A 24,546-nucleotide genomic window follows, 5' to 3' on the forward strand; every position below is an offset into this window, starting at 1 on the left:
TGGTACCCATATGGAACTATACGTCACAAAAAGTAGTGTATCCTGGATATGGAAGAGACTTCTGTTATAGTATTAGGATTGAGGTAAATTAAGAAATGGGCTCATCCAAGAGACTATATTCAGTTCTGATTCAAAGGTCCTCTGGAGTAAAAAAATCCATCAGGATCTGATACTTCTGATCTTGACAGCTAACATTACAACACACTCGCAAGAGTCTGATTGGCCAAAAGAGTACAACTGGGCTCCTTCTTGGCACTGACATCCTCTGTTTCGGAATAGCAAGTGACTGGGACCCACTGACAGTCCTCTTGTCTAACAGCCTTTCAGCAGATGGGAGTTTTCTGTCTCTTTTGCTACCTCTGTTCTATGAGTATACTGTATGTTTGAACTGTAGAAGACAAGACTTTATTTACACATTAACTGTGGTACCCCCCCCCCCCCCCCCCCCAACCTCTCCCTAACATTTAACTTATTTTTAATATGGTGGAATGTTTAACAAGATCAAAAATCTGCAGATCGTATTTGTTCTTCTGTGAAACATTTACCTAACGGACCTTTCATCCTTCATGGTGTGGAGACTGGCTCGGATACAGACAGGCAGACACGTTCATGTCACCCAACACACGTTTACTATACATCATCTTTACAGTAAACAGTGCACAATCCAGTGCCAAAGCACCAATCACCCCTTCAAAGTCCTGGCCACAACACAATGCCTTTTCTCTTTCTCTGGTCCGCCTCCACTCCTCTCCAACACGCTACGTCTTCTTCCTCCCGACTCTCGCCTCGACTGGAGGGAGGCGGCCCCTTTTATATGCCCCGGATGGGCTCCAGGTGCAGCATTAGGGCACCTGTGGCCACACCCCTGTGTGGCAGAAGCTCCCAAGGTGTTGCCGGAAGTCCACCGGGTGCTCTCAAGTTTCTTCCCCCCAGCACTTCCCGGTGTGGCGGAAGTACTGAGGGCCAACACTCCCAAGGCATTGGGGCGCCCCCTGGCGGTGACCACGGGCCCCTACAGGGCTGAGCTTCCAAGCTCCGTACCCGCGGTCCCCAAAGCCACCAGGGAGGGTGCCCCCTCGTGCCCTGGAGGAGGCACAAGCCTCTCCTCCACTCCTCCTAGGCATCCCGGCCGGGCATGGACGCCCGCCGGGCACCACAATGGATAATCTTATCTTCTAGACTACAGCATACATGCATAAAAGTCTGAGGCCATACATTGGTAAAGCCCCACCTGCCTGGGGCTCTCATCGGGCATTGAGCAGATTAGTCATTGAAACACACAAGGCAGGCTTGACTTCCATTAGCACACACCATTTCCACAGAGTCAGCACTTCTGAAGGCTTCGATTTTCAACTGGGTGGCTCACTCCTCCTGTTTATTTGCCTGTCTCTGACTTTCTCCTTCTTGTTGACTTACTGTATTTGTGCCCTCTAAAGTACATTTAAGAACCACTAACCAATGGGGGCTTTAAGAAGTACATTGAGTGACCTTCAACTTGACATACACCGGGCCCGTGTGATGGACGGCTAGAGAAGAAGATGGTGTGGCGCCCTGTCCACAGTTAAGGTGGATTCTGTAAGTATTCAGACCCCTTCACTTTCTATACACTTTATTGTGTTGTAGATTTAATTTGAAATGGACACATTTTATATTTTTGCCCATTAATCTGCACTCCATAATTCATAAAGTGAGAACATGTTTTCAGAAATGACTGCAAATTTATTAAAAATAAAATATTGTAATTTTTCATTCATAGAATTATGCAGTACTTTGTATATGCTGCTTTGGCAGCAATTCCAGCTTTGTGTCTTTTTGGGTAACTTTCTACAAGCTTGGCACACCTGCATTTGGCCAGTTTATCCCATTCTTCCTGGCAGATCATCTCAAGCTTTGTTAGATTTGGATGGGAAATGTCTGTAAACTGTCATCTTCAGGTCTCTCCACACATTAGAGAGAAGTTGGGAGCATGCACTGATAACACCTTGTCGCACCCACCACACGATAAACCACTTGGATTGGGATCTGAGTGCAGCGGGTGACACCTCAGCACCGCACTAGAATACGGTGATGTTTTTTTTTTTTTTTTTGTGGTGCCAATCCTGCCCACTAATCCCCAAGTTTTCCCTGTAAGTTGGAGGTACTGATTGCAGATTAAGGTCCTACCCAGGATGAAGCAATGGCAGGTTAAAGGGCCTTCCCCGAGAGCCCAACAGAGCAGAGTCTCTTCTGGTTTTTATTGGATTCAGACTGGTGTGGGTGTGCTGCTACAGCAGCCCGTGTTAATATTGTTATTAAACTGTTTGGTACATTCCTACTTCCACCCCCATTTAATTAATACATTTGGTATGTCCCTAGCTCCCTTTTGCTATTGGCGCTGCTTTTGTTTTTACTTTAGTTCCCACCATATTGTATTTAGGTTAAGGAAATTATTGTCCTTTTACCTTCAAGTTATCAATGGTTTTACGTCCTTATACTTGTATTACTTCTGGCAAGAAATCTACATTAAAGTATACGGATTCACAGCCTTGACTTCTTGGTGAGTAAACTATCTGTCCACGTTCACTAGAAACAGTGGGGCGATGCACACTCCGTACAGACTGGGTCTTGGAAGAGAAGCCTTGCTAATACGGCGTTCGGGGACAGAATAGTGGGAGATGGCAGGCTGTTCATCCCGGCCAATACCTCCAGGTCGCTAGATGGAGCCCTCCCTGTAGGATGGAAGTGCCCCGAAGACCAGCAGGGAATTATAGACAATGGAGTTTTTATTCCCAACCCTTCTGGACACTGTGGGGCCCACCAGAGGACGCTGCAGGGAGACTCAAGGACTTGTATGTGCCCTATAACCAGGAAACACGTCATGATCATATGACCAGAAGGAACGACGTATTTCCGGGTTGAAGAGAAGGACTTTTTATCTGACCCGGAAGTGATAAGAAATCACATTGACTGGAGGAGGGGAAACACTTCCGGGTCAGGGAATATAAAAGGACTGTGGGAAAGCCCAGACGCAGAGCTGAGCTGGGAGGTAGGGTGGCAAAGTGTCTGGGAGTGGAGGATTGTTATTGATTAGTGATTATCGTACTTGTATGTGTAGTGTGGAGTGGAGGGTGCTTTGTGCACATAGTTATTATAAAATAAATAATAATTATAATTTTACCCGGTATTTGGAGTGGTACCTGAGGGTTCAAGGGAGCTCTAGCGCCCCCTACTGCTACACTGGCATCATTCCGATTGCTGGCACAGATCCCCTAGCCTCAGAGCCACCACTCCACTGTGACACACACATTAGAATGTCAGAAAAATTTTGACCAGAACAGGTCCTTCAGCCCAACAAAGCTTGCCACTCTCACTTACTTAATTCCTCAATGACATCAGGTCTAGTTTTGACAGCTCCTAAAGTCCGACTGATTGCTTATTTCATGTGCCTACCTGTTCAGTGGGTTTAGATAGATAGATAGATAGATAGATAGATAGATAGATAGATAGATAGATAGATAGATAGATAGATAGATAGATAGATAGATAGATAGATAGATACTTTATTAATCCCAATGGGAAATTCACATTCTCCAGCAGCAGCATACTGATACAATAAATAATATTAAATTAAAGAATGATAATAATGCAGGTGAAAAACAGACAATAACTTTGTATAATGTTAAATGTTAACGTTTACACCCCCGGGTGGAATTGAAGAGTCGCATAGTTTGGGGGAGGAACGATCTCCTCAATCTGTCAGTGGAGCAGGACAGTGACAGCAGTCTGTCGCTGAAGCTGCTCTTCTGTCTGGAGATGATCCTGTTCAGTGGATGCAGTGGATTCTCCATAATTGATAGGAGCCTGCTGAGCGCCCTTCGCTCTGCCACAGATGTTAAACTGTTCAGCTCCATGCCAACAATAGAGCCTGCCTTCCTCACCAGTTTGTCCAGGCGTGAGGCATCTTTCCTCTTAATGCTGCCTCCCCAGCACACCACCACGTAGAAGAGGGCGCTCGCCACAACCGTCTGATAGAACATCTGCAGCATCTTATTGCAGATGTTGAAGGACGCCAGCCTTCTAAGGAAGTATAGTCGGCTCTGTCCTTTCTTACACAGAGCATCAGTATTGGCAGTCCAGTCTAATTTATCATCCAGCTGCACTCCCAGGTATTTATAGGTCTGCACCATCTGCACACAATCACCTCTGATGATCACGGGGTCTATGAGGGGTCTGGGCCTCCTAAAATCCAACACCAACTCTTTGGTTTTGCTGGTGTTCAGTTGTAGGTGGTTTGAATCGCACCATTTAACGAAGTCATTGATTAGGTCCCTATACTCATCCTCCAGCCCACTCCTGATGCAGCCCACGATAGCAGTGTCATCAGCGAATTCTTACTCATGGACATTTAGACACTTGTCCTGAAGCCACTCCGGCTTTGTCTTTTTTTGATGTTGTATTGAATTTATTAAACGCGTATAACATTCCATACAGTCAAGTCAAACTTAACAAAACTAAATTCAAATCAACCTCCACCCCATGACAAAGAGAGGAAGGCCAACAGCCCAAGTAAAACTATGGAGATTAGTAAAGAGAGAAAGGAGTCTATTCCCAGTGATATAAATGTGTATTCTAAAATGTTATTGATTAGGTCCTGCCAGGTTTTTAAAAAAGTTTTGATCAGATCCTTTAAGTGAGAATTTGATTTATTCCAATTTCAAACAGTATATGACATCAATTACCCACTGACTTAAAAGAGGTGGGTTAGGATTCTTCCAGTTGAGAGAGACAAGTCTACGTGCTAATAGTGAAGTAAAGACAATCACTATTTGTTTGGTCTTCTCCACTTTAAACCCCTCTGTGAGCCCACCAAACACAGCTGTTAATGAGTTAGGAGGGATTGGGACATCAAGGCTGTCCGGTAGGCAGTTAAACATTTTTGTCCAGATGTTAATTTGCTCCACGCCCAAAACATTTTGGTACACTCCGCCATTGTCTTGGCTGATTGAGGTTATTGAACCTGCAGCCCAGTTGGAGGTCACGTGCACTCTAGCTGCGTTCATCCTTCCGCAATTGTGGCTAGTCTTTCTATCCCTTCGCCCCCCCCATAGCATGATGCTACCACCACCCTACTTCACCTTAGGGATGGTCTTAGGCGGGTGATGAGCACTGCATGGTCTTCAGCAGGCAAAGTGCTTGGAGTTCTACCCAAAGAGTTACATTTTTGTCTCATCAGACCAGAGAATCTTTCCCATCATGCTCTGAGTCCTTTAAATGTTTACTCAAGAGTGACTTTAACTGCTACACTCAGATGACTTTCAGACAGGTAGTCTCAAATTCTCCTCAAGCACACTTTGATGTGATGCAGAATTGACCCTTCAAGTAGCAGTGCAACCCCAAACCAGAACAGTTCCACCTCCATGCTTCATTCTTGGTAGGAGATTCTTTTCCTGAAATGCTGTCAAACATGCCTACTGCTACTGTGGCCAAATGTCTGTCCCTTTTGATTCGTCCTGTCCAGAGCACGTTGTTCCAGAAGGTCTGGTCTTTGCCAAATGGTTATCCTGCCTTTTTGGATAACAACGGCTTTTTGCTTGCAAGGTCAGCTTTGTCTAATCTCTTTCTGATTGTAGATGCCTGTACTTTGACAGCCAACTGTTTCAAGAGTTACCTGTAGATCCCACAATGACATGTTGGGGTTCTTGGAGGAGATCTCTTTTAGTGTCGGTCATTCCTTGGGTTGATTACATTGAACCTGCCGGTCCAGGACACATTAGAAGTGGTGGGAAATCTATTCCATTTGTAGATGAATTTCAATTTCAGTGGAAGTTCTGATCGGGGCTCTCGAGAGACTGAGTGAGGGGTCTGAGTGTCTGGACTTGCGAGGGTCCTGATAAAAACCAAAGAGTCAGGCCTTTAATGATATCCTGGGCACGGCCATCAGCAGTGTGTCTGTCTGCGGAGAGAGTGTCGACCTCGTCGAGAGGTTTACTGACCTCAGCAGTGACATTCATGTCTCTGATGACTCTTCCTATGAAGTCAATAAATGGACTGGGAGAGCATGAGGGGTCATGAGGACACTTTAAAGGGGTGCATAACGCCCCCGATATCACTGAAAAAGGACAAAGGTCCAAATCTTTAGAGTCCTAGTGCTTCCTATTTGTGAGACACGGATGCTATCCAGTGACCTGAGACGAAGATTGGACTCCTTCAGTACTGTGTCTCTTCAGAGGGTCCTTGGGTACCGCTGGTGTGACTTTGTGTTGCTTCATGAAGTCCCGAATTTGGCACATTACCAACATTGTGAGGGAGCATCAGTTACGGTACTATGGACATGTGGCGCAGTTACCTGAGGGTGAACCCTCATTGTTGAGGACCTGAACGGCTGAACCAGGCTAAGGGGATTCCCACGTAACACCTGGCTGCAGCAGATAGAGGGTCATTTCCGGAAGGTGGGACTGCACTGCGTGTCTGCCTGGGGGGGTTGCCAACCAAGATCCATAGCTGTTTTGTCATGTGGTGGGTGCAGCAATGTGCTGTACTCCAATGCATGCTCCCCAACCTGACCTGACCTTGACTTTGAATTCCATGGGCATTCCTAATTAGTGTGGACTCGGCATGTTCTCCCAAAATCTGTGTTGGTTCTCCTCCTGTTTCCCTAATGTCTTGCAATAATCAGCCAGTCATTTGGTTAAACTCTGCATTGTCCATATGCCAGTGCGGCCATTCAGAAGACCAATAAGGAGCTCAAGGACTGGCTTACCAAGGTGGGTAAGTCAGGTCTGCCTGGTAGATTCAAAGCCTGGTTGGACCAACATGCCATCTTGTCCTGCATTGGGTGGCCCCTGTTGACGTATATTCACCCCCAGTACGTGCAATGGAGGCCTCAGAGAGGAAGATCAGTTACTCTGCCCAGGGGTGTTTGGGTTTCTCCAGCAGCCTAAGCAGTGCAGCACTGTATGGACCCTTTTAGTGGTCTCACTGAACAATTTAAGGTTGCATGAACAAGGGATGCTCTTCAGTATAGAGAACTGACTCAAAGTTAACTGGAGTAGAAGTATGAAGTGATAGGAAATGGATAGAAGAATTGGTGGAGATGGCAGAATCCCACTTAATACAGAAAACTCTAGTGGGAATGGTGGCAAGGAAAAGAGCAGACCTAGACCTCTTCCCCAAGACCCTCTAAGAGAAGGCCCAAGGTAAAGAAAGACACCATCTTTTTCAGGAGGACCTTTGAGTAAGCAGGGTGGTGGGACTTAAACAGCAGTGAGCATGGACAAGGTGGGAGGGTGCACTCCAGTATAACCTGGCAGAACATCTGACAGACAGACCTCCATCACAGTCAGTTCCTTGTTTCATGCCCTTTGAACCTCCATATCTGGGAGATCATCTGCTTGCCATCATCATGCCGAGTATGGTACGTTGCAACATCTCTTTAGGAGCTGCCCATGGGCACTTGGAGATGGCTATTAACCACTGGCACCATGACCAGGTGCTGAAAGCAGTCACCATCAGTGTAAGTATTGCAATCAACAGCAGCAGACCCCATTGTCACCACAGAAGGTCATCTCCTTCATCAAAGCAGGAAAGAAACCCCACACTCTACCAAAATCTAGGTGTGGTCTCCTCAACACAGTCTCTGACTGGCAGATAAGTGTAGATCTGAGCAAGCAGGTAACATTTCAAGACCACATCACACAAATATCTCTCCAGTTTCCACATATGATCATCTTTTCAGAGGCCACCAAGCAGTTGATCATAAATCACAGTGCACTGCGGAGAACATATTGAGGAGGAAAATGAGGGGAAGAAAGTAAAATGCCAGGAGCTTATGTAGAACTACAGGATTAGTGGTTGGTGGACTTTTTGTCAGCTGATAAAGGTGGGCTGTCTGGGCTTTGCAGGCTATTTTCTTGACTGGGGTAATAATGGGGGCTTGCAAACAGGAGAGCCATAAAAGCCATGACCAGAGCTAAACCACTAGGTGATTATGGATCAATGGGACATTGCTGCTGGGAATGCATGGTAAGACATGATCAATGCCAGCTGTGTCACCTTGGGTGAGGATCTATGAAGTTGAAAGACACCAGACAAGACCCCCTGGAATATCACTGATGACACATCCCAATGCATGTACAAGGTGCCACTTAGAACTTGTATTGGCTAAAATGCTTGGGTTGGTGTGAGCCCTGTGATGGACTGGCACCTTGGGCAGCCAACTGTATTGTGAACTTTGTAATGGATTGGCATTCTAGGCAGCCAACTGTAGGTGTGAGCCCTGTGATGGACTGGCACCCTGAGCAGGTGAGTGTGGGGGTCATCCTTATAATGAGCTGGCACCCTGGACAAGCAAATGTGGTGGTCAGCCCTGTAGTGAACTGTGAGTTTGAATCCTGTATTGAATGGGCATCCTTGGCAGACACGTGTGAGTGTGAGCCCTGTAATGGATTAGCACCCTGCACAGGCAAATGTGGTTGTGAGCTTTGTAATGGATTGGCATCTAGGCAGCCGACTGTAGGTGTGAGACCTGTGATGTACTGGCACTCTTGGCAGACAAGTGTGGTGGTCAGCCATCTAGTGAATTGGCATCCTGGGCAGGTGAGTGTGAGTTCTGCATTGGACTGGCATTCTGGGCAGACATGTGTGAGTGTGAGCCCTGTAATGAATTGGCAGCCTTGGCAGGCAAATATGGGGTTAGCTGTGTAAGGAACTGGCATCCTGGACAGGCAAGTGTGAGCACTATAAATGACTGGCACACTGGGCAGACCTCATTTTGTATTTGGATTACAAAGATTTGAGAATGAACATTGATTGATTGATTTTGAAGGTCTGGATATTAAGGTCATTGCATCGTTATGTATATAATGCCGACAAAGAAGAATTAGATCTCAGTTCTCCTGCGTGAGAGGCGAGTTCAGAAAATGGACGGATGGGCTTATTTAATACGGAATGGAAAGACAAGAAGCCACCCTGAAGACGACAAACTGGCGATTTAAGCTTGAACCGTGAAAGAAACGGAATGTTCAAGGTGAAACAAAACCAACATGTCCGACCCGGAGGTGGGGCCGACCTGACGAGGGATTAGGGAGCTCCAGGAAGTGCCCACGCCCTTTTTCTGTGCTCATCTAGAGGCTCCTTTCTCCCAGGTGCGATTCTGCACCCTGCTGCCAGTCGCTGCCAGTCGCTGATCGCGTTGCTCCTGTAAGGTGTGTTGGCGTTCAGCTGCCAAGGCGCTCGCCTGTGAATCTGCCCCAAGTGCGCACAGCGCGCGACAAACTCCGAGTCGCAATGTCGCTTACGCATCTGCTGCCCGCTCCGCTGTGGGAGCGCCTGGAGTTGCAGTATCTTTTGGTGTTCATCGCCGTCTTCCTCTTGGTCACCGATTATGTCAAGAACAGATCTCCGAAGAACTTTCCACCGAGTCCACCGGGACTGCCCTTCGTTGGGAATGTCTTTCACTTGGACCCTAAACAGCCGCATATTAACATGAAAAAGGTGAGTGTCGCTTGCTTCGTCTTTTAAGTGCCAGAATGGATTATGTTCATCTCTTATATAGTGCCTTAAAGTGTTGAGGTTACCACAACGTCACACTGTTCCGACTATTCGCGTTATTTTGCACAGATGACAAGAAGTCTGGACGTCTCTGAGGACGGTGACATCCTCAACGCACGCCTAATTATACAAACGCATACGCGTCTGGATATTTTAATAATGAGACACTTTATGGTATATCAGGGGACCAGAACTGAGGGAACTTTCTCCGTCATAAGCCATCAGCACACAGTTAGAAACTAGCTTGGAAAAAGATAAGGACAAGCGCGACATACTCTTAAAAATGCTGGTGATAACTGCGGGGCTGTGTGGTTCGTCGTATAGGATCCTTGTTTCACAATCCATCATTTAATTCTGGAAAAGCATAGCGTCTGCTACATGAAATAAAATGCCAATAATCATCTTCTATAACTACGAAAATAACCTTAAACACATAGAAAAACGAGTTTGCTATCCATCTTTAAGTTTGTGTTTCTCACAGTGCAAAAGGTGTTCGAGTCATCAGGAACAACCGACGACGCTGCTGCAAAGGGGGCGTTATTTATGTAAATAGACTCACATTAGCAAATTTAGTTTTCTGTGCCATCGTGAGTTTACGGTCATACAATTATTCACATGCACTTTTGAAATAATGATTTGATAAACACTGCTTAAAATATCTTTATGCGTATTCAATATTTAAAATCATTGTCTTTACCTTTTAGTGCATTGCAGATTTTGGACTGTGAAAATGCATAATTAACGTAATGTATTTTGGCAGGAGGGCGGCACGGTGGCGCAGTGGGTAGCGCTGCTGCCTCGCAGTTCCCGGGTCCTCCCTGCGTGGAATTTGTATGTTCTCCCTTGCGTGTCTGCGCGGGTTTCCTCCCACAGTCCAAAGACATGCAGGTTAGGTGCATTGGCGGTTCTAAATTGTCCCTAGTGCGTGCTTGGCGTGCTTGGTGTGTGTGTGTACACGCCCTGTGGTGGGCTGGCGCCCTGCCCGGAGTTTGTTTCCTGCCTTGCCCCCTGTGTTGGCTGGGATTGGCTCCAGCAGACCCCGTGACCCTGTAGTTAGGATATAGCGGGCGGGATAATGGATGGATGGATATTTTGGCAGGATTTTTTTTTTACAGCGTATTCTCTTATTTTCCACAAACTTTAAATCAGGTTGAGTTTCGAAGGCTCCTTAACTCTTTCTCCTGTCTACCTAGTTATTTGGTCCCTTACTGTTCGTTTCTCTGGTTTTTCTGCATGTAAATGAAACATTTTCCAATGTCCTGATATCATACAAGGCTCCTTCAGAGTCCCTGTAGCCAGGATTTCATTTTTAAATGTCATCTCACCACACAAATAAGTGAAGCGATATGAAAATGGCACACACTGAAAATGTCCCGCAATGCACAGCGGTCCGGTCCAAACACATTCTGACTTAGACAGCTGTGAGAACACAAGATGTGGAGTAGGGTACACACTCAACTCAGGACCCTCACTTATAGGACGCCGACTCGGGTTGCTCTCTTCGCGACAGCGCGTCGATTAAACACACAGACGTATCAGGAGCGGTCCTATTCAAAGGAGTGACATGTCATAGGAGTGACATAACAAAGGAGTGAAACCTCAAAAATAATTTTCAAAGGACTGACAACCATCCAACCAACCATCCAAGTGAGGCGACAACGATTTTTTTTACTTTCAGTTGTGTTCCTGCTCTCTGTTGAAGCACGATAACAAATTATATTGAAATACATTTTTAATCATAATTTGTCACTCCTTTAATACGGTATTTATGTCACTCCTTTGTTATGTCACTCCTTTGAAGTGTCACTCCTTCGATACAGACCCATCAGGAAGGCTTGCTTTACACCTTCATAAAGGGAACGAAGACCAGAAGGCACGTAATCTTCGGTAGCCTATTCTTTATTAAATAATCCTGGTGCGTTCAAATAACAAGTTCAACAAGTGTAGTAATCGGCGTCTGCCCCTTTTCCTTTCAGATATACGTATAAACCCGCAACAGTTAGTCACGAACAAACAGAACATTTATATTTCTTCTTTAAATATAACATTAAAGTACAAACTGAAATCAACTCTGCCTTAATGTACTGCACCACGCCACCCGCTGACATCAGCTTTATTTCTAAGCCCCCCGTACGCTCGCTGTATGCAAGTTTGGATGGCTCTGCCTTTCTTACCCAAGACGTTGTTCATTGTGAAAAATGACAGCCAGCTCCTGTGACGTGCTGTCAGCTTTTTACAGTGTGAATTAAACATTACATTGCCACAGATCAAGTCCCGGTTTTCTTAGTGACTTGCTGAAAGTCGCGAATTTAAAGGAAAGTGCATTCTTTTGACTTGAAGTGGGTAATCAGTGATTTCTGAGTAGATATTATTATCATCATTAGGTGTTGACGATTTCAATTTGATCATGTTGTTCACTCAAGTGTTTCTTTCGTGTTTGTTGTCTGTGGTCCTTCTTTAATATCTACACACAAATGCAAAGAAGTTTGGAGAAACGGGAGTTTGTGTTTCAGTGGTCCATCCCCTTTCCAGTAAATGTAAGTGATTTCGGAGGGGCAGGATTAGGGTCCCCTTTTAAAGTCTGTATGGATACAAGTGTATATTACAATGGAGTAGCTCACGGGAGACCCATTTAAGTTTAAACTGATGCCAGTTTTTTTGAGGCTTTTCTTGGACCTCAGGACTTCCCATTCATCTCTACTTTTTAGATAGATAGATAGATAGATAGATAGATAGATAGATAGATAGATAGATAGATAGATAGATAGATAGATAGATAGATAGATAGATAGATAGATAGATAGATAGATAGAATGCATTTGGAAAGAATTCACAGCGCATTGCTTTTTCCACATTTTGTTATGTTACAGCCTTATTCCAAAATGGACTAAATTCATTTTTTTCCTCAGAATTCTACACACAACACCCCATAATAACAATGTGAAAAAAGTTTACTTGAAGTTTTTGCAAATTTATTAAAAATAAAAAAAACTGAGAAATCCCATGTCCATAACTATTCACAGCCTTTGCCCAATACTTTGTCGATGCTCCTTTGGCAGCAATTCCAGCCTCAAGTCTTTTTGAATATGATGCCACAAGCTTGGCACACCTATCCTTGGCCAGTTTCGCCCATTCCTCTTTGCAGCACCTCTCAAGCTCCATCAGGCTGGATGGGAAGCGTCGGTGCACAGCCATTTTAAGATCTCTCCAGAGATGTTCAATCAGATTCAAGTCTGGACTCTGGCTGGGCCACTCAAGGACATTCACAGAGTTGTCCTGAAGCCACTCCTTTGATATCTTGGCTGTGTGCTGAGGGTCGTTGTCCTGCTGAAAGATGAACCGTCGCCCCAGTCTGAGGTCAAGAGCGCTCTGGAGCAGATTTTCATCCAGGATGTCTCTGTACATTGCTGCAGTCGTCTTTCCCTTTATCCGGACTAGTCTCCCAGTTCCTGCCGCTGAAACACATCCCCACAGCATGATGCTGCCACCACCATGCTTCACTGTAGGGATGGTGCCTGGTTTCCTCCAAACGTGACGCCTGGCATTCACACCAAAGAGTTCAATCTTTGTCTCATCAGACCAGAGAATTTTCTTTCTCATGGTCTGAGAGTCCTTCAGGTGCCTTTTGGCAAACTCCAGGCGGGCTGCCATGTGCCTTTTACTAAAGAGTGGCTACCGTCTGGCCACTCTACCATACAGGCCTGATTGGTGGATTGCTGCAGAGATGGTTGTCCTTCTGGAAGGTTCTCCTCTCTCCACAGAGGACCTCTGGAGCTCTGACAGAGTGACCATCGGGTTCTTGGTAACCTCCCTGACTAAGGCCCTTCTCCCCTGATCGCTCAGTTTAGATGGCCGGCCAGCTCTAGGAAGAGTCCTGGTGGTTTCGAACTTCTTCCACTTACAGATGATGGAGGCCACTGTGCTCATTGGGACCTTCAAAGCAGCAGAAATTTTTTTGTAACCTTCCCCAGATTTGTGCCTCAAGACAATCCTGTCTCGGAGGTCTACAGACAATTCCTTTGACTTCATGCTTGGTTTGTGCTCTGACATGAACTGTCAACTGTGGGACCTTATATAGACAGGTGTGTGCCTTTCCAAATCATGTGCAGTCAACTGAATTGACCACAGGTGGACTCCAATGAAGCTGCAGAAACATCTCAGGGATGATCAGGGGAAACAGGATGCACCTGAGCTCAATTTAGAGCTTCATGGCAAAGGCTGTGAATACTTATGTACATGTGCTTTCTCAATTTTTTTATTTTTAATAAATTTGCAAAAACCTCAAGTAAACTTTTTTCACATTGTCATTACCCAGGGGCACCAGCTTCGGGTTAATCTAATCCTGTTTACACTCGAGATGTCACATAACATTCTTATGTAACGATGGCCTTGTTGAATTTGTTCAAATCAGTTTTACTTGTTTAGTAAATTAATAGAACTATGAACTCCATGACCCGCAGATCTACTCCACATGGCTGGAAAATGTGAAATTTCAGGAATAACAGAAATCTTAGTGAGATCAGAACGGCCCCCCAGGCAGCCCCCTGTGATTATCTTCTTGCTTGTTTTATCACCCTGTGGTGCCCCTTTGCACATTTATATAACACTGTGACAGATCATTTGACATGGGCACTTTAACTATGTATCACTGTGCCCAAATTGTGCCAGCCGCTAAACCTAAGTAATGTGATCAGTCTAGATTTTAATCTGGAACATTAGAACATTAGAACTCTCTAGACGAGAACAGGCCATTCAGCCCAACAAAGCTCACCAGTCCTCTCCACTTATTTCTTCCAAGAAACATCAAGTCGAGTTTTTAAAGTCCCTAACGTCTTACTGTCTACTACACTACTTGGTAGCTTATTCCAAGTGTCTATCGTTCTTTGTGTAAAGAAAAACTTCCTAATGTTTGTGCGAAATTTACCCTTAACAAGTATTCAACTGTGTCCCCATGTTCTTGATGAACTCATTTTAAAATAACAGTCTCGATCCACTGCACTAATTCCCTTCATAATTTTAAACACTTCAGTCAGGTCACCTCTTAATCTTCTTTTGCTTAAACTGTAAAGGCTCAGCTCTTTTAATCTTTCCTCATAACTCACCCGCTGTAGCCCTGGAATCACCCTAGTCACTCTTCTCTGGACCTTCTCTAGTGCTGCTATGTCCCTTTTGTAGCCTGGAGACCAAAACTGCACACAGGACTCCAGATGAGGCCTCACCAGTGTGTTATAAAGCTTGAGCAGAACCTCCTGTGACTTGTACTGCACACATCAAGGCGCTATATAACCTGCCATTCTGTTAGCCTTCTTAATGACTTCTGAACACTGTCTGGCAGTTGATAATGACGAGTCTACTATGACTCCTAAATCCTTCTCATAAGGTGTACTCTCAATTTTCAGATCTCCCATTGTGTATTCAGACCTAACCTTAAATTTACTGACGTTAAATTTCATTTGCCACAAAATCTGCCCAACCCTATGTGCTGTCCAAGCCCCTCTAATGATTCAACAGATTCTTGATTATCTGCTAATCTACCTATCTTGGTATTATCTGCAAACTTAACCAGCTTGTTATTTATTTTTCTATACAAATAATTTATAAATATTAAAAATAGCAGCGGCCCTAGCACTGATCTGTGTGAAACACCACTCTTAACATTAGCCAGTTCAGATAAGGGTCCTTGCACCATCACCCTTTGCTTCCTGTGTCTGAGCTGATTCTGCACCCACCTAAAAACAACACCCTGAACTCCCACTTCTTTTAGTTTGATGCCCAACCTCTCATGTGACACCTCATCAAATGATTTCTGAAAGTCCAGATAAATAATATCATAAGCTCGACTTTGATCATATCCTTTTGTTGCTTCATCATTGAATTCCAGCATGTTGGTATTGTATGGGTGGTTACCTACCAGGTAAAGCTTGTGGTTGGTCAGCAAGTCGGCTAACATCCACCAAATGAACTGACCAATGAACTGATCTGCTTCTCACAACTGAAAGAGGGCACCGTGGCGGATGTTAGCCGACTTGCTGACCAACCACAAGCGTTACCTGGTAGGTAACTACCCATACAATCAGATTGTGATTCAGACTACGAATGCCATATATATATATATATATATATATATATATATATATATATATTACGTATTACTAAATATTTATTAAAGATGAATACAATAGGAAAAGCACCATATATTTCTTATATACACTCACTGAACAAATTCTTTGGTCCACTACACTAATCCTGGATAGGACCTCATTTTGCTCTTAAACAGCCTCAGTTCTTCATGGCATGAATTCCACAAGATGTTGGAAATATTCCTCTGAGATTCAGGTCCATGTTGACCTGATTACACAACACAGTTTCTGCAGATTTGTCAGCCACCCATCCGTGCTATGAATCTCTGGTTCTCCCACATCCCAAGTTGTTCTATTGGTTCCAATATGGGGACTGGGAAGGCCACTGAAGAACTCTGAACTCACTGTGATGTTCATGAACCCAGACTTCACCACCTTCTGTAAGGCCTGCAAGCTCTGGGACGAGCAGGTGCTATACCAGGATATGATGAAGACGGTAAGAATGAACTCCACTGTGCAGCTGCAGAAGTTGGTAATCATAGATGGAGACATCTGGGTTTTCTTCAGACATCTGAGGAAGTAAAGGAATAGCCAAGAAGTAATGGTGCCCACTTCAGGAGAACTGATTTCAGGTTGCTGATCCTCTCAGATGTAGACGTGAGTGTACAGTAGTCTGCCTTTATTAACTTGAAGTCTGTGGCCACTTATTTGGTTTGGAGAGACTGTTGTCTTGGCACCACTTTGTCAGGAGGCAAAATTCTTCTCTGTAACCCATCCCACATTGTGATCAGGTCAAGATTTACACTTACTGAGCAAATTCTTAGGGCTGCTATACTAATTACTAGGTAGGGCCTTCTTTTGATCCCAAAACTACCTCAGGTCTTTGTGGCTTTGTTTCTATGAGATAGACGTCTGAGACATTCCGATCAGATTTTGCTCCATGTTGACAAAATGTCTGCAGATTCTGTGAATCTTCCATTCTACTAAATTCAGATATGGCTACTGAAGGACACTGAACTCATTGTCGTGTCCCTGGAGCATATTTGCTTTGTGACCGGGTGCATGGGAGTAACCATCTGAAGATGTGTCATTTGTGGCCATGACGAGATGCTCCTGGTCAACAACAATACTCAAATAGGCCATGGCGGTCAAACGATGACTGATTGATACTAACAGGCCCAAACTGTGCCAAGAAAACATTCTCTGCGCCATTACACCAACACCACCAGCTGGGAACTATGGACACAAGGCTGCATGGATTCAAGCTGTTGGTGCCTGCCACCTGTGTGCATCAGTAGAAACTGAGACTTGTCACACCAGACTACAATTTTCCAGTCTTCAATTGTCCAGGTTTGGTGCACACTGCCAGAACCCAACGTGGCCTTCTGCTGTTGTAACCCATCCACCTCAATGTTCGACTTGTTGTGTATTCTGAGATGATCTTCTGCTCCTCATAGTTGTATGCATTGATAATCTGAGTTACTGTGGCCTTTCTGTCGGCTTGAACCAGTCTGGCCATTCTCCTCTCCTCCACAGAACTGCCTCTCACCAGATGTTATTTGTTTGTTCTCATCATTCTGAGTAAACTCAAGAGACTGTTGGCCGTGAAAATCCCTGGAGATCAGAACTTAAAGAATAGAATAACTCAAACGAACCTGTCTGGCACCAACAATCATTGACATCCCATCATTCTCCCATTCTGGTGTTTGATGTGAATATCAAGTGACGCTCCTGACGTGTCTCTGCAGGATTTAAGGCTCTGTGCTGCTGACACATGATTGGCTGATGAGATAACTGCATGGGTAAGCAGGTCTACAGGTCTTCCTTATCATTGGCTCAATGACGGTATGTAAAGTTGAAGGTGGGTTTCACCGATATACAAACCCACTGAATGTACCTCCACCAAATTTTGCAAGGAAATCCCTATTTCTGCTGGTGAAGACCACTGGCTCCGTTTTATTTATTTTTTGTTCTGAAATATTTCAGAATATTTCATTGGGCAAAGTGGCACATGTTTCTCTCCATTGTTAGTTTTGGTTTGGAGGCAAAAATCTTTCCCTTTGGGAAACTTTAAGTTTAGTGACCACACATTCATTTTATTAGGGTAGAGACATTTTTGGCATTGGGCACAAGTATGAAGAGTTACCCACCATGGTAGGTTTAATAAGTGGTAATTTGGTTTAGGGCCAGGTTTTTCCACCCTGTTGGATTTTAATGACCACACCTGCACTTTATTCCATCCCAGGTAGTGCCAGGTACCCCTGCAGGCCTGTCTTCATATGAGCTGGAGGTCAATGTTACAAAAGTCCAAAAACTCAAACGCACAAGATGAGGGGTCTACTTTGAAATGCGTACATACTCTGTCAAGACCTGCTGACCTCTGATAAGTTCTGTGCACGCAAAGTTCTGTGAGCTACACAAGAAGAGCGGGCAGACAGAATGAAGTGGACTCTCGGGCCACAGCACACATCTGCATCTTCATCATTTATCATAACTGCTCTGAATTAGCAGCAACTCCTTATGACTCACTGCTGGTCTAAATGGGTTAGGAATATGGATGGACTGCCGCAATGAAAGGGATCTAGGAGTCATAGTGGACTTGTCACTATCTGCTGCCAGGCAGTGTTCAGAAGCCATTAAGAAGGCTAACAGAATGTCAGGTTATATAGCATCTTGACGTGTGGAGTACAAGTCACAGAAGGTTCTGCTCAAGCTTTATAACACACTGGTGAAGCCGCATGTGGAGTCCTGGGTGCAGTTTTGTTCTCCACGCCACAAAAAGGACATAACAGCACAAGAAAGGGTCCAGAGAAAAGCGACTAGGCTGACTCCAGGGCTACAGGGGGTGAGTTTTGAGGAAAGATTAAAAGAGCTGAGCCTAATGCTTGCATTAAGTTTAGGTCTTGTTAGGTCTGATTACACAAAGGGAGGTCTGAGGATGGAAAGTCCACCTCATGAGAAGGATTTACAAGTCGTAGTGGACTCTACACTATCACCTGCTAGACAGTGTTCAGAAGCCATTAAGAACATTAACAGAATGTCAGGTTATATAGCGCCCTGATGTGTGGAGTACAAGTCACAGGAGATTCTGCAGATGGTTTATAATGCACTGGTGAGGCCTCATCTGGAGTCCTGTGTGCAGTTTTGGTCTCTATAAAGACATTGGTGCACTAGAAAATGTCCAAGGAAGAGCGACAATGCTGATTCCATTGCTTCATAAAAAATGGCCTCTCCTCTGCGGTATCACTCACAACAGAGTCCCAAACTGTCTCCAGGAGCAACATCAGCACAAGAACTGTGCATCGTAAGCTTCATGAAATGGATTTCCATGGCCAAGGCTAAGATCACCATGTGCGATGCCAAGTGTTAACTGGAGTGGTTTAAAGTATGCCGCCACTGGGCTCTGTAGCAGCGGAATTCTGTTCTCTGGGGCGAAGAATGTATGATGATTCACAATCTGGAAGTCCGAGGGATGAATCTGGATGCCAGAAAGACACGACCCTCTGGTCTGCATAGTGCCTACCAAGGGTATTATACTTTTGCCTTTTTACATTAGTTTTTATTTCTATATTTTTTCTGACCTTGCTTGGAAATTCAGTTTAGTTTTAGTTTTCCTTCATTGTGTATGGAAGAAACCTCGGGAAAGGCAGTTCAAAAAGAGACCCCTTTCCAGGTAGGTTGGGGCGTGCAGTAGGTGTCAAAAGGAAGGGGGTCAATAGGTTCAATAGGTCAATAGGGTCAATACAACACGATACACAGAACAGAACAGGTTGGTAGTAGGTAATAAGAGTATGGACAGGCACAAAACGACAGAAACAGCAGCTGAGATTAGGAGCAATATATATATATATATATATATATATATATATATATATATATATATATATATATATATATATATATATATATATATATATATATGGTTGAAATAGTTTTACTGTCAAATAATGCAAAGAGTATGCGACACGTGTTTTGCCCTAATTCTGGGCTCATCAGGCGTACACACTCCACTGCACTCCCTCACGGGAATCGAACCTCGGACATAAGCGGTGAAGCCTCTTACGTTGCGCCACAGCGTGTGGTTCGTTTATTTGACAGTATGTAGATCGGGGTAATTACATTCATGGCATTCGTAGTCTGAATCATATATATATATATTTTTTTTTTCACGGCATTCGTAGTCTGTGTCACAATCTGATTGTATGGGTGGTTACCTACCAGGTAACGCTTGTGGTTGGCCAGCAATCTGCTAACATCCGCCACGGTGCCCTCAGTTTGTGAGGAGCAGATCATAGAATGGTTGAAATAGTTTACTGTCAAATAAATGCAAAGAGTACGCGACACGTGTTTCGCCCTCATTCTGGGCTCATCAGGCGTACACACTCCACTGCACTCCCTCTCGAGAATCGAACCTGGTAGGTAACCACCCATACATAATTCTGCTACTGGATTATTTTCACAGTATCAGGTATTTTGAGCTGTTAATATAAACTAAAAAGATAGATTAATAAATATAAAATTAATACAAAAACACACCAGTATGTTTAGTTTTTCACCAGTTGGCAGACGCTCTTCGCCTACCTACCTGTAGTTCAGTAGAGACGTTGCCCTCTCAGGAATTTTACAAGGCTTGTTACTCTTCGTTGTTAAATGACTTTTTTAAAGGATCAGTAACGATACGCTGATCTTGTATGATGACCTAGTATGTCTCTCGATCAGTGCTGTTTTATTTTCAAAAAGGATTTCTTCTCTGCAGTGGGCTGGCGCCCTGCCCAGGGTTTGTTTCCTGCCTTGCACCCTGTGTTGGCTGGGATTGGCTTCAGCAGACTCCCGTGACCCTGTAGTTAGGATAATAGATAGATGTTTGGATTTCTTCTGTGTGAAGTGGCAGGTAAATTATTGTCAACAAAAAAGCATCCACCTGGGAAGTAAATAAAAACGTTACTCACTCATTATTTTTCTGTCCATACGGTAAAAGTTTTGTTGAACAGCACTTTCCAATTTCAAGCATTTGAATTACATCTTGGTATACAACAAGCGCAAAGAAAGGCAGCAAAGTAAATCTCTTTCTATTTCGCATGCTTTACGCGCCCGTATTCAGCTTGCTCAATCACCGCTAATGCTTTGAAAACGCCTGCCCTCCATCACCAGCTGCCATTCACTGGATGAATATATGCGGGCGGCTTGTGGTGAATTACTTTCTGTTTTTAGAGTTAAAAATTACAAGGGTTGAAGACTAACGGCAAGAATATTCATTCAAAACACGAAAACTAAAAAATATTTTAAGTAAATTATTTTTTTTTTTCATTTAGTCTTTCCAGAAACTTTAATAGTTTTGTTTAGTTTTAGTTTCTCATTTCGGTTGTGTAAATTATTTTATTTCAGTTTACGAAAATGTTTTTTTAATAATAGTTTCAGTTTTTATTTTAGTTTTTGTTAACTACAGTATAATAACGTTGGTGCCTACTGTAAAGTTTGGTGAAGGAGGGATAACGTCAGGTTTGGGCTCGGCCTCTTGGTTCCAGTGAAGGGTGCTGTTAACGCTGCGCCATACAAAGACATCTGAGACGACCTTGTGGTGACACTTTGGGGAAGACCTTTGACTGCACCTCAGGTGCATCAAGACATGGAGGACCTCAATTTGACAGCACAGAGCCCTGACCCTCAACCCAACTGAACACCTTTGGGATGAATTGGAACACCAATTATGAGCCAGGTCTTCTCATCCCACATCCGTACCTGACCTCACAAATTCATTTCTGATGGAATGGGCACTAATTCCAACCAACACACTCACAAAATCTTGTGGATAGAGGAGTGGGAGCTGTTGTTGGGGGTCCAATTCCTTATTAATGCCCATGGTTTTGAATGGGATTTCCAACAAGCTCAGATAGGTGTGATGGTTAGGTGTCCACAAATATTTGGTCATGTTCTCTGTGTGATCATAACATGAAGCCATGAGAGGCTCTGTGTAAAATACACCTGGATTGACTGGGAGCAGAAAAGCCATTTTCTCCATGTGATGACCTGCATGTTGGACACATTGTGCATAATCCATAGACAGACGGCGCTCTACTAATTTAATATTTCGCTCAACACAATCCCCCTTTGGTATAACGCTGCCCCCAGCTGTTGCCCCACACAAAGTTTATGTCTGTTATTTTGGATGCACTATGAGGAACACAAGCAGAAAAGCTGGATTAGGCTTCATGGTGCGCTGACCTCAATGACATGTTTCATGATCTGAGACTCACGTATCAGAAAAGAGACAAACTCATCGTGGATGGATAAGCAATAAAGTCAGCCATAAGACCCTCCATCCCAGGAGTATTCAGGTGTGGGATGTTCTGCATTTACATTTTTCACTCGTTCAATTAGAAGATGTTTTTATCCAAAGTGACTTACAAAGAGGTCAACATAATCAAATAAGTATCAGTCAGAGGATTGTGCAGGACACGCTAACAAAATTGAATGCCACAAGTGAAGAGACTAGAGAATCTCTTCTTACTGTAATGGATGGCAGGCAGGGACACCGGTTTGAACTCCCTTCCTGTACCTGGCTGGGAAGCCCAGGTGGCAAATGGGCATGAAAAGAGGCAGGAGGTTCCCTGCCTACACAAGGATCTGGGCATAGCATGCCATCCGAAGTATGGGTACGCTGGTATATTGTCAGGATTAGCTGGAGAGGCCAGCTTGAAGGAAGCACAGGGGGAGCTGAATTATTAAAGCTACGCGCTCCCCTGAACTCCTAGGTGCCAGGACCCTGGAGTCAGGCACACCAATCGACACCCTCAGGGAATGATGGGAGTTGTAGTGCTGTAAGACAGCCCTGTTGGAGTCCCTGGTTACTACCAGGGCTTGCTAATAGGAGCTGTGCTCTGTAGTTTTTGGGGCTTCTAATTGACCCAGAAGTACTTCCATCGTGCTATGCCCTGGCACCAACAACAACATTTATTTATATAGCACATTTTCATACAAAAAGTAGCTCAAAGTGCTTTACATAATGAAGAGAAGAAAAATAAAAGACAAAATAAGAAATTAAAATAAGACAACATTAATTAACATAGAAAGGAGTAAGGTCTGATGGCCAGGGTGGACAGAAAAAACAAAAAAAACTCCAGAAGGCTGGAGAAAAAAATAAAATCTGTAGGGGTTCCAGGCCACGAGACCGCCCAGTCCCCTTTGGGCATTCTACCTAACATAAATGAAATAGTCCTCTTTGTAGTTCGGGTTTTTCACGGAGTCACTTGATGCTGTACTCCCAGGTCTGAGAGAAAAGGAACCACCCTGGCACATCCAGACAAGTCGGGAAGAAGGAGGACAAAGCTCACCTGGAGGTGTGGAGGAGATGAAGGAGAGAAATAAAAGAGCAGTTGTATGTATTGGAAGGCACATTGTGAAGGTATTGTGGTTAATAAATCGCTTATTTGAACCTGGGACTTGTGTTTCTGTAGCAGTGTCTGAGGTTTGGGGTGCTGCAACGCCCCCTACTGGCCACATTAGTTATAAGACCTTTACATCAAAACTGCTGTCAGTTAGACAGAAATTCGCAGAACAAGAGAGTCCTTAAGAGATTCTTCAACACACTGAGGGAGTCGGTGGTTTGGATGGAGGTGGACGGCTCATTCTACCAGCTGCAGACAAAAAGAGTCTGGTTCGAGACTTCAAACCATACAGAGGAGGCATCACCAGATCTGCTTAGTCAAGAACGAGCAGAGGACCTCACAAGTGTACCTACATATGTGTTTGTTGACCCACTGAGTACTCTTTGTGCAAGCATCATGGATATGACCTTATCACGTGCCACTAGAGGGAGCAAATGTAGTAATCTGAACAGAGGAGTGACATGTGCAGCAGACGTGCCATTACATTTCAAATCATCTGCAGAGGCTTTGTGACATATGCCCGTGCTAATGGCAGCAGAGATGTGACATGGCCAATGCCTGGACCAGGAGTTGTGGTGCAACAGATACAGTCTGATTTTGTGGATGTTGTGTATAGTAAATCTACAAGACCGACCGACTGTTGTGACATGTTTAGTGAAGGACAGCTGGTCATCAATCACCACCCCAAGCACCCACCTCCGAATTGGTGGAAGTTTTGCCATAGTGAGCCAAGCTGAACATCGATGGGGTGCTGAACAGACAGACAAACTGTGATAACAAGAAGGTCCTGCATTGCTAGGTTGAGCTGGAGATGGTGTTCCTTCATGCAGTTTACAATATCAGTCAGACATGCGGAGATTCTAGCTGATAGCCGTGTGTTCTTCTGGACGATTCAAAAGATATGGCTGTGAATCATTGACACAGCATGGATATGAAAATAAAAAACAAAAACATGGAACTTGATGATAGGCCTAGTGGGGATCTGTAAAGAGTGAAGAGGAGAAGACCCAGCAGCAATCCACAGTGCACCTAATTGCTTGCCTGATGCACGGTTGATGGATCTTCTCAAAAGGACATGAGGTTGGATGTGCCAAGTGACTGAGGTGTCCTGAAGGGATGAGCAGCCAGGGCAATGATGCCATCCATGGGACTGAAGTGTCTGGGTACTGAAGGTCTCCCTTTCTAAATGGCATTAGACGGGCATTTGGAATCTGGGAATGTCCTTCATGACCAACTGAGATACAGGACAAGGGTTATGTATGTCTGTATTTATGTATGTATGTACAGTTGTGGCCAAAGGTTTTGAGAATGACACAAATATGAATTTTAACAAAGTTTGCTGCCTCAGTTTTTATGATAGCAATTTGCATCTCCTCCAGAATGTTCTGAAGAGTAATGAGATGAATTGTAATGAATTGTAAAGTCCCTCTTTGCCATGAAAATGAACTTAAACCTAAAAAAACAATTCATGTCCGCCTTGCCACCAAAGGACCTTCTGACATCATTTCAGTGATCCTCTCGTTAACACGGGTGAGAGTGTCGACGAGGACAAG

General features: G+C 44.3%; 1 protein-coding gene and 1 long non-coding RNA gene across 11 annotated transcripts in view; one reads left to right on the forward strand and one right to left on the reverse strand.

Annotated features, from left to right (window-relative positions):
- The window catches only part of LOC114658748 (uncharacterized), a 45,911-nt gene that overhangs the window by 8,686 nt on the left and 12,679 nt on the right, over positions 1-24,546 (reverse strand). For 7 of the 10 annotated variants that reach the window (XR_003717456.2, XR_007936059.1, XR_007936063.1 and 4 more), the window contains one exon: positions 20,194-20,529. This is a non-coding gene — a long non-coding RNA (uncharacterized LOC114658748). The remainder of the gene's footprint in view (positions 1-20,193; positions 20,530-24,546) is intronic. The other 3 variants (XR_007936058.1, XR_007936062.1, XR_003717454.2) reach the window with 1 other exon arrangement.
- Positions 9,137-24,546, forward strand: part of LOC114658745 (cytochrome P450 2J4-like) — a 33,052-nt gene continuing 17,642 nt past the window's right edge. Inside the window, exon 1 of the mRNA XM_051932733.1 lies at positions 9,137-9,471. Within this exon, the coding sequence (XP_051788693.1) occupies positions 9,265-9,471 (207 nt within the window). The 5' untranslated portion in view covers positions 9,137-9,264. The remainder of the gene's footprint in view (positions 9,472-24,546) is intronic.

This window comes from Erpetoichthys calabaricus, chromosome 10, assembly GCF_900747795.2.
Source record: "Erpetoichthys calabaricus chromosome 10, fErpCal1.3, whole genome shotgun sequence".
NCBI lineage: Eukaryota > Metazoa > Chordata > Cladistia > Polypteriformes > Polypteridae > Erpetoichthys > Erpetoichthys calabaricus.